Here is an 11,395-nt window from a genome sequence, read left to right as displayed (position 1 = left end):
GACTAAAGGTCTGAAGCTAGATCGTTGATCTAGTACTTATAAAATGTTATTCTCATACTATAGGTCCGAGGTAACGAGACAAATTGGTGAGAAACACCAACCAAGAAGAAAGGTGAATACGTCCAACTTTTTATAAAACAAAGTCTTAAATGTTTGCATGGGTTTATATCCCTAAAACTTTATAAACAAAAGTGATGCTGGCCCTCAGGCTATTGTATACGTTTGTCTGGATCCTTACATATGTGGGTAGACGGTCGGCACACCGCACCACACTTGCTAATGCCTCCGCCACGTTGGGCCGAACCTAAGTAATGTCCGACAGGGGATTATCTCGTGTATATTGATAGTTGCTAAGACCTCGATGTTGCGGTATCGCTGAGATGTTTCAAGTATAACTGGAGGTTTATAATAGTATATTTAACTTGGTTGTTTCCTAAGCCACGATGGGCCGGGTCATAAGATACCCGAGGGGATAACTAAGTAACTTAAATGTTTTGTGTCAGCGTGTTCACCAGCATGTGTTGCTGACGTATTTTTATAACTGTTTTACAGGTAATGAAGAATAGGTGCTTGGAGACAAGGAATAGTCGTTAGACGATCTGATGGCTCAATGGATGTTTTATTAATAAAATAATGTAAACCTTGGTTTTTTTTTTCCAAACACTTTGTATAAACCAAACGAGTGTTTTAAAACCCCGTCTTATGAATATAATAATATTTTATTAAAGTCTTCTGCTTTACAACCTTAAACTCTGATATATTTACAAAACAGGTACCAACGTTGGGTCACACGCCCAGATCCTGAGCCGGGGTGTGACATTTATAGATAACATTTTGTAAAATTTTGAAAAATAAATTATTGTGCGATACAAGTCTCGAACCCAAGACCTCATGTTTCAAACTAAAGATACTTAACAACTCCACTTAAGTAGTTATTGTGTTGAATATCTTGACTTCTAAATGATATATTGTTAATCCACTTATAATTAATGTATTACATATAACAATTTTTTATTTTTATTATATTTTCAACCGTGTAGAACACAGGCTATAACCTAGTATGATACTAAATCACAATGCAATTCTTTAAATTATTTAAGCTAAACAATTGATTACATTTTGTTGAATTTCTCATTTTTATATAACCCTTAAGCTTCACGAGATAAAATTTTTGAAGGGATAACACCCTAGAAGATGAATAAACCGGTTATGGACAGTAAAATAAATGTAAATATTCAATAAGTGTGATTCAAGTAGCAGTAGATCTAGACAAATTTACTTGCAACTCTTGTAAATAAGTACATAAAGGTTGGCATGATCGATCCAACTTTGAAAGATGGATCGTCATAATTAAGAATCGATCCTTCCATAACAAATTATGGGAACCACAAGTAAAATCGACAACAAAATTTGTTCAGATCAATGTTTTAAAAATCCACAAGGTTGGCATGTACCGGCCGGTTGAACCGGTTATACCGGATTTTCATAAAACAAACGGTTTTAGAGCCCGGTATTTTTAGACAATTTGCTAGAACATCGTACTGGTGGATTTTTTGAAATACCAATTTAAATTCAAGAGATTTTTGATATTTTTTGCGACCCATATTTTTAAAAATGGCTTTTAACATAGCGGATAAAACTTAAACGAGTAGCACGGTAAACGATGATTCGTTAATCAACCAATTTTGTATCATGCAAATCCAATGTTTGGTTTTTTTACATCTTTTTTAATTGACTAATTTCGTATACAAAGTATAAACTTTATATCTCACGCGACCATTGTTCATGTGCGATATTTGGTTAAAGTATGATGTTTATTAATGTAGTTTTGGGTAATTTTTTGAGTTAAATTGTATTTATATGGAATTACAAGATAAATTATTCAACTCGGTTAAACCTCCCGGCACATTCCGGTTCAACCGGTTGTACCATGTTTAAAAATAAATCCAGTATGAGCAAATTACTGGTTTTTAAAACATTGGTTCAGATAGATGACCATACCCCATGTCATCTTAATCTTATAGTGTATATATAATACCCGGTGAATGGATGTCATGGTACATTCATTATTACTTCAATTGAAATACTGATCGATTTGCATGCTGGAGGTTAGTCACAGACAAACCTTTCTCTCTATGATGAGACTTAAGTAGGGTATTATCAACCAAGATCTATCTGTGGAGATTCCTTTTAACGGCAATGTTCATTCTAATCTTGAAGGCTTCAGTCCATTTGCATAAAAGTTTTACAATGATTTTACATAATCAGGTTATTCGAATCAAATTCAGAACGTCTTCAGTGTTTATATAAAAGTTTTACAATGCTTTTACATAAAAAAATCATCCATGTTTACACTAAAAATATTTAATTTAGATATCCAAAGATATGAAACTTATGTTAAATGAGCCGAGTTTAACTCCTAACTCTTAAGTTAAATGAGCCGAGATCAAGCTTATGTAAGCGCGACCTCGGCTTATTTGCAAGTTACAAGTTACAACTATAAAATATAAACTAATTTCTTTAGACGATAATAATAATAATAATAATAATAATAAATGAAAAAAAGTAAATTACTTAATCAAATACCAAAAATAAGTGATTTATTAAAAAAGTTATAAAATAATAAACTGATTAATTATTAATTTTTTGAAAAAAGTTATAAAACAACAGTGTTAAAAAAAATATAAGAAAAGAAATTAGTAAAAGAAAGAAAAGAACATTTTTTTGTTAAAGAAAAAAAAATTTAACTTCTATTAGTGGAAAATACTTAATAGTTTATAACATTCCAAATAAAAGAATTTCCTTTTTCTTAATTACATTACTTTAAGAACACAAACCAACAAGAGTATAAGTTGGTATATAACTTTTTTTATTTTTTATTTTAACAACTAATTTTATTAAACGATCAATTAATTAGGCTAGTAAGAAGCTAGACTTGATACAACATACACAACCACTACATTTACATATATTACGTTACTTTTCTTAAAAACGTTGGTATAACTAAAGGACGATATATGTAACGACTTTTTATAAATACTTAATTATTTTAAAAATGTTTTTACTGTCATGTTTTAGAACGACGACTTTTGTTTGTGTTAGGTCACCACACTCTTCAATTTAGAGAGCCCAATTGCCTCACTCTGGTAAAATTATGTTGTCTTAACCGAACTCACAATGGCTTCTGAGTTTGACTTTGATGCCCCCCTAAGAAAACATACCGTCGGCTGCCACTTGACAATCATTGTGCCACCACAAGAGCAACTCTCTAGCGTAACAGATGGTGGGACTATAACCCCGGTGGGCTCGGGATTCAAACTGACAACTTCGCCAGGCCGAGCTCAAATATTTCATTGCTAATATCTACCCAAAATATCACAAGTAGGGATCAAACTTTGATCTCTATTAAAGAACCCAAATCTTTCATTGCCAATAATGTTCTCATTGCTAATTGATTTATAAAACAAATACTATAAATTAATAAATATAAATTACTGTATTTATTAAATAAGTTCTCCAATATATTTCTTTTTCCTAATAATATGTTGGTATAAAAAGTTATTTGTTTACCATTTATTAAATAAAATATTTTTTTTGATAATTAAATTTTTATAAAGGAGAATAAAGAAAGTGGCCATTAAATAATTGCAATAGCTATTAAAATTAGTATGCAGATTCGTTTTGTTATTAAGGGATTAGACTATAATAGAAAGTACGGTTTTTGTAGGAAGGATAATAGGTAATCTAGTCCATTGATTTATGGACAAAACCATGTGTTACATAAAAGGAAGAACATAATAGGGAATAGAGATAACATATTTTTTTAACTTTATCTTCTCACATACAAGGCACATTTCCTCTATCATTTTAAAGTGTCAATAACTTTTTTATACGACTTCTTTTTAAAAAAATAAAATCACCATAATAACAAGTGTTTTTTTATTTTTTATATAAGTACTATATTGCTATATAAAAATAAAAAAATTAGTGGGTTTTACAAATTGCATTTTATAATAATTTGTGTGTTTATAAAATTGTGTATTACAAAGTTGTGTTTTATTGTGTTTCTTACATTGTATTTTTTCCTAGTGTTTTTCTATGCTTTTCCAGTAACTTTTCCGACGACTAATTTCCGGCGATTTTCCGGTGAAATTTTGCGGCAAAAATTCTCGGCGACTTTTCCGGACAAAAAAATCCGAAGACTTTTCGTGCGAAAAATTTTGACACCTTTTCCGGAGACTTTCCCGGGTCGGTGGTGACGGTGGGTGACAGTGGAGTGGTGGTGGTTGTAGGAGATGAATGAAGATAAATGGGTTTTTGAAATTAAATTAAGTAGGTTTTTGAGATTAAATAAGTGAGTTTTTGAGATTAAATTAAGTCAGTTTTTTATATGAAAGTAGTGGACCAAAATGCCCTTATTCATGTACTTCATAAGAAAATCAAACTTTTTATTTAAATTCAGGAAAAAGTTAAAATACAAATTGATACAAAAATGAGAAATGCGAGAAGAATTTGTGACCATACAAAACCCATAAAAAAATTCAAAAAATCATAATAAAAAAATCATAACTCAAAATCTAAATATAAATCGAAAAGATTGAAAAAACTAAAATGTTTCTCCCGTCATTCTCGTTCAAAAAGGGGGGGGGGGAAGCCGAAAAGACACAATGCCGAAAAAAAAATGACACAATGACGAAAATGAACAAAAGATACAATTATAACTAAAAAATGACACAATAGATTGCAAAATATAACACAATGCCAAACAAAATATAATACAATGTTGAGTAATATAGCACAATATCAAGAAAAAAAAGACACAATGTCAAAGAAAAAAGACACAATTAATGACGAAAATAAACACAAAACACAATGATAAACAAAAAGACATAATGATATTATCTCTCAAATTTTTTTAAGAACATGGAAACATTTTTGTTTATTTATTTATTTTTGCTTTTTAATTAAATTTTGAGTTATAATTTTTTTATTACTCTTACTTTTTTTAGGGGTTTTTTTTAAGTGATTACAAATTCTTTTCATCTTTTTTATTTTTGTCTAACTTTGTAGAATAATTTCTCCTGAATTCAATCATTGTTATTAATTTGTTAATTTATTAATTTTTTTTATTAATTTAAAGTTATTATCATATTACTGTAATCGATTTATACGTAATTAGAGAACATGAAAAAAAAACATTAAAATTAATACCATTATAGCATCATTTATAACTTTAATATATTATCGATGTTCAGTATTATAAAAATGTTTTACACCATAAATAATTATAAAATTCAAAAATTGAAACTTTGTCATTTTACAAAAACACCTCCTTACAATCAACTTAGTTCTCTTCAGTCCCCTAATAAAAATGTTTTATATTTCCAAGCATAAGAACTTATATATACCAAAGTATGCTGTAAGATAAAATAATGTGTGACCATTTAACAAATAATGCAGTGCTACAATAGTTCTGAAACACAACATGTTAACAATGTGATCTTAGCTATAACAAATAATACAAATATATAATAAATTCTGATAAGTGATAACTATATGTTGTATCAATGTATTAAAAACTATAAATGCTTACAAAATATATACACATGTGAATTCATACTAGAAAATCATGCCTTAACTCATAAGATGCTATGATTTAAAATAAGCAATAAATTTAATTTATTTACTTTTTATTTTTCATAAATCGTTAGCTAGAGGTTAAAATCGACCAAAAACTTCTAAATCTTTACGTTTCCTAACCATTATATATTTAATTTTACTTTCTTGCCCGGAATCTACTCAAAGAAAGATCCAAAGCTTTAATTATCACTTTTGCAACGTAACAACCACATTTATTTATGAAAACGCAACCGTTAACTGAATACGACAAACTAGGCATCTTGAAACGTATCCGCCAAAAACTTCTTTTAGATTCACATGCTTAATCAAATTCATCCCGCCACATTTCTATTCCAGTCTGTACATTCGTAAGTTGTAACACATGACGCAACATTTCACTCGAAAACACAACTTAATGTTGAAAATAAGACAACTTTTGCAAAACTGTTAAAAATTCAAGACTAAAGTGCAAAAAACATGTAGAGCATAGGGACAAATTACCAATATAAACCTATAAGATCCTGCCACAGTAGACCAAACCAGTCACAACCCATATTTACAATTGGATGTTCTGATTACACCAATTCTCAAATCTCTTAAAAACCTTCATTATATCATAAATAATTAGAGAATAACAAAGAAAGGTGAGAACAAGATATGTTACAAATACAAAGACTCTGTTTTCACTTCATTTTCTTGGTTTCTTGAAGATAATGAATAGAGCCTGTTACATCCTCTTCTCAAAAGAAGAAGATGGTGCCCAAACAACCTGCATTTGCTACTGATGATGCCCTTTTGTGCGATGAACAAGACCATGATTTTGATTTTGATTATGGGTGCCAAGAAACCCAAATCTTGAACAATAAAGGTTCGATTTTTACTCAGTTTGAGCAAGATCTTTTGTGGGATGAAGATGAGCTTTCGTGTCTTTTGGCTAAAGAGAAGCAAACCCATTTGATCTGCGATGAATCTTTAATGGGTTTGCGGAAAGAATCGGTTGATTGGATGATTAGAGTCAGTACCCATTATGGGTTTGTGGCGTTGACGACCATTTTGGCTGTTAATTATTTTGATAGGTTTTTGTTGAGTGGTTCGTTTCAAAGAGATAAGCCATGGATGAACCAGTTAGCTGCTGTTGCTTGTCTTTCTTTAGCTTCTAAAGTTGAAGAGATCCAAGCCCCTCTGTTATTGGATTTGCAAGTAAGTTTTTTTTTTTATTATGCATACCAAGTGTTTGTTAAAATGCCTAAGTGAAAGTTATGTGAAATTGATATTTGATGGGGTTTGGTTGGTCAGATGGAAGGGTCAAAGTATGTGTTTGAGTCAAAGACTATTATGAAGATGGAACTTTTGGTGTTATCTTCTCTTGATTGGAAGATGAATCCGGTAACGCCTGTTGCGTTTTTCGATTACTTCATGCGGAGGCTTAGTTTGATGACTCGTGATCTACATTATGAGTTTTTGAGGCGGTGTGAGCGGATTCTTGTATCGGTTAGCAATGGTAAGCTAAGTTTGATGTCAAATTCATGAAATTTATTCCAATTTCGGTTGAATCGAGTTGTGATGTTTGTTGATTGTTGTAACGAATGCAGATTCGAGGTTTCTAGGGTTTGTTCCGCCCGTGATGGCTGCTGCTATAATGTGCATTGTTAGCAAGGAGATTGAGCCTGATAACACCTGGGATTACCGGAATCAGTTTATGAATCTTCTTAATATCGATGAGGTTTGTATCAAATTGAGTTAATTCGTGTCTTTGTATTCGGTTTCGAACACAACTTTAGATCTAATTTAGTCCTAAATAGCTGCATTGAGTTGACTTAATGAATAATGATCGAACTATTGTGCATTTCATCAAAGTTAAGAATTCATAATTATATAAATTGAAATGTATATCTTAACAGGAAAACATAGACGTGTGTTCTAAATTCATCATGGATGTATCGAATAATCATGGAAGTTGTTACTTCCAATTCCAATCTCACAAACGGAAATACTCTTCGGTTCCTGGAAGTCCAAGTGGTGTAGTGGATGCATATTTCAGCAGTGATAACTCTAACAACTCATGGGCGTTTGTATCATCGGTGACTTCATCACCCGAACCTCAATTCAAGAAAAACAGAGTTCAAGAGCAGCAAATGAGATTGGCTCCAGTCAACCGCGTGTCCATCGGTGTTCTTAGCAACCCTCAATGATCCCGAATAATCAGCTCTCGTTTTAGTATGGTATTTAATTTACAATATTTTCTTGGATATTAATTTAATTTGCTTAAGTATGTTGTTATGATGCTATTGCATTGCTACCCTTATTCTATAACTGTGTTTCTGATCAAAGTATTGCTTCAAGTAGGGATTTATCTAAATTTGAATCAGATATGTGAAATAGATTTGTGTAGTTTTCTTTCAAAATGGCTACATTTTATCTGCCCATTCAGTACCTTTCTGATATCAATCTGTGTAAGGGGCAGTATTGTCTATAGGTATTAATGCAATGCATACTTTTCAGTTTTCATTTTGAATCATGACACTTGTTGAATATCATAAATCAATAAGTTAAAGGTGGGTAGGATCATAAATATATATACCGGTATCCGAAAATTGTCAAGTCTGTTGAACTTTCGGACATAGGAAATATATGTCACAAAGGTAGACCTTTGATTCTTGTTTCCTAACTACTAATTACTTTCTTGAATTAAAAAGATTAGTTTTTTTTCTTCCCCTTAACTTCTTAAGATATTGGCCTTTATTTTCTGCATAATGAATAATATGGTAGCTTCTTGTCTCTTGACTTTGATGATTAGGCTTTCAAGATTGTTAATTCATTAAAATTTCTGCTTAATAAAATATATCAAGAAAAGAGTGTGTTTTTAAATATAGGATTTTGATTCTAGTTTTCTTGACTTTGTAACTTTCTTGAACTAGGGTCACTTAGTTTATATTCATTATGATTATCTTTTCAGGGTTCTTAAGATACCATAAAAACAAGGTCAAGAAAAATGTATGTCGAACGTGATCATTTGGCATGCGTACTTTGACTAGAAAGCCTCGATTCTACATTTACCGTGACATTTCTTAAAATTTAGTGACAAATGAGTGGAAAAAACGAGTTGATCATTGAGACAGATGTACAGAAGATCTTAAAAAGATCAAAAGAAAGTGTGGTATGAATGTTTGGAGTATTTGACTATAATAATATAAAGATATGGGGAACCTCTTGAGTTTGTGGGGATGGTCTTAGTCCCACAGGGCACTCCTATTCAGAATTCATTGCTTTTCCTCTACTCTAAGGTTGTTTGGTATATGGTCCGTTTGACATTAGTTGTAAAACAACAATAATATTTTATTATAGATTTATAATAATAATATATAATTCTGAGGAGAAAGAGAGATTTCAATGTGTAGCAATGCACATATTGGGTCCACCTAAATAACTTTGGAATGATATATGATGAAATATTTATGCTCTTATGTCAAGCTTTGACTTGGTCAACTTTTACATTATTGATTCACTCATAAGTGAAAAACCTTGGTGTGAAACTTTCTTGTACCTTTTGATGATTTCTAGGTAAAACAATCTCAAAGTTCCTAAATTTGTTATTACATTTTGTTGAATACTTAAAACCCTTTTTACTGCTTCATCTTTAATTTATGATCAAAGAGAAAGCAAACTCAAACATACAAATCAAACACTTATTTATGGGTTTTCTTGAATATTTAGATCACTTTTTCTATTTGAATCTTTTCTTTCTGGTCAAAGAGAAAGCAAAGTGATACCTACAAATTAGACACTTTGGTGAGGAAGGGTTTCTGCTAGGCTTCCTCTTTGAGTTTCTTTTTGTCAGAGAAAAACAAAGTGTGAATACACATATCATTGGGACCAAATGATTCTCATCATCCCTTTTGTTTTTGTATATGCATATGTGAAACAAGGAATATAATCAGCATAATGCATTTTAGTATCATCATCATCATCGTACTCAGTATATCCCACCAATAGCAATGCTATGGTAGGGTCTGAGGAGGGTAAGATGTAGACAGCCTTACCTCTATCCCATAGGGATAGAGAGGCTGCTTCCGGTGAGACCCCCGGCTCGATAGTAGTTTTGCATCAAGCCTTGGACATAAGGCACATAGCACTCAATCATCGGGACACCGGCTGATTGGTATGTTGTCTTTATAGGATTATAAGATAGGTTTTTTGTCTCGTTAGTTAATCGTTCTTCCAAGGGCGGCATACTGCTAAGGTGTCTTGTACGTCCTTGTTGCGAGAATTGATTGATCTTTTTTGTTTGCAAGTTTGATTTTTATGTTATGAAGACTCAAATCACATTGAGCTTTGATTTTCCTCCAAACCCCCTTTGAGAATTCAGATGAGTACTCTTTTAACAGCAGTTTTATAGGAGCTTGTACCTTGTGCAATAAAAGTTGTACATTGAACTTGCTTTGATCATTTCAACATTCAGTGTTACCTTTTACATTATTTTATTTGGCATCATAGGACCATTTCAATTAGGTCAAATGTTGACGGCTGGTGGCATTATTTGGCTACTCAATCAAGCAGAATTTAAGTCCTATATCTAAGACAATAGGTACTGGATAGGTGGATTAGAATTTTAGATGGCTTGAGCAATATATATATTCATTTGTTTTTCATCATACATATCCCATGATATCAAGAATGCCTTTTGCTGAAAAATAACATAGTTTGTAAACGAAGTTGACATCAACACATTGTTTATTCCAAATAAAGATACATTCTCAACATAACCCACAAGGCGCAACAGCTATTTATCATTTGCTAAGTAATAATTACCATGTTACTCCTTTTCCTTTCATATGTTATGAAGTTATACCATAAAAAAAGTTAAGAGAATTAATATGACGGATGAAACCAGGTGTGTATGATGTAAGTGTAAACAACAAGGAAGAAGTATAACATCAAATGTATGCTGGTTTTGTTGAATATACTTCTCGGTCTTCTGTTAAGAACTTTTTTCTCTAAAAGCGTATCCTTGGCCAACACAGTTTCAGTAATAAAGTAGTGATCATGTCTTCTTATCCCATCAATATTGGTAGTGATCACCATATTTGATATTTTTAAAAGCTTTGTTATCCAAGAAGAAAATTATACTTGATTTTCCTCGTTAGGAGTGTAAGTGAATGGAACTCGAGGCCGTCTAAGCTCAGACACAACTTGTTTCAAGCATCATTCGTGAGTTACTTTAAAATCATATTTGACTCGTTTATAGAGATATATACTACATTGTACCGCATTGTTTTGTTTTGTATCATACCGTAACATGTCTTATTGTATTATATATTTATAAATAAATAGAAGTAATCGAGTCTTTTATCCTAATCAGGTTTGACAATATGGTCGTTGAATACCAAACAATTTAAGAGAAATGGTTATTGGCTTTTAAAAGATGCTCTCTCCAAAACGGGAATGATCCAAATGATGATCGATATTAAGTTTTGATTCAGGGGAAGAAGTGTCACACTCACACCTCTTAAAAGTAAAATGTACAACATTATGCTGCACAAAAACAAAATGAAAGCTGTTATGATCCCTGTCTCTTAAGTTCTGCCCTTTTTCCATAACCCATCTTGACATGTCAATTTCATAAACCATTAATCAAACACTACCAACACTGTTTTCGCTTTCTTTTACTTTTCTTATAAAATGTGTAAAAACAACTAATTAAATGCATACACAATACGTCATTCACTCATTCAGTAACATATACCATTTGATATTGCATAGACAGTAACACTACACC

General features: G+C 31.5%; 1 protein-coding gene across 1 annotated transcript; it reads left to right on the top strand.

Moving 5' to 3' along the window:
* The first annotated feature begins 6,274 nt into the window (after positions 1–6,274).
* Positions 6,275–7,911, top strand: LOC143556237 (cyclin-D3-3-like). The gene is made up of 4 exons (XM_077045615.1): positions 6,275–6,819; positions 6,916–7,120; positions 7,212–7,342; positions 7,521–7,911. Exons 1-4 carry the CDS (start codon positions 6,373–6,375, stop codon positions 7,809–7,811), a joined length of 1,074 nt encoding a protein of 357 aa, XP_076901730.1. The 5' UTR covers positions 6,275–6,372; the 3' UTR covers positions 7,812–7,911.
* The last annotated feature ends 3,484 nt before the right edge of the window (positions 7,912–11,395 follow it).

The sequence above is a fragment of the Bidens hawaiensis genome, unplaced genomic scaffold (genome assembly GCF_021521415.1).
Source record: "Bidens hawaiensis isolate Kalapana, Puna unplaced genomic scaffold, B.hawaiensis_p1.1 tig00018486_1, whole genome shotgun sequence".
NCBI classification, from domain to species: domain Eukaryota; kingdom Viridiplantae; phylum Streptophyta; class Magnoliopsida; order Asterales; family Asteraceae; genus Bidens; species Bidens hawaiensis.
The sequence above is the reverse complement of the archived record's forward strand: the minus strand, read 5'-3'. Positions and strand labels throughout refer to the sequence as shown.

Excerpts from the sequence above, each read along its gene's own strand:
- LOC143556237 (XM_077045615.1), top strand. The coding sequence starts at position 6,373 with ATGGTGCCCAAACAACCTGCATTTGCTACTGATGATGCCCTTTTGTGC. Across the intron at positions 6,820-6,915 it reads CTCTGTTATTGGATTTGCAA|ATGGAAGGGTCAAAGTATGT; the intron begins GTAAGTTTTTTT and ends TTGGTTGGTCAG. Across the intron at positions 7,121-7,211 it reads TCTTGTATCGGTTAGCAATG|ATTCGAGGTTTCTAGGGTTT; the intron begins GTAAGCTAAGTT and ends TAACGAATGCAG.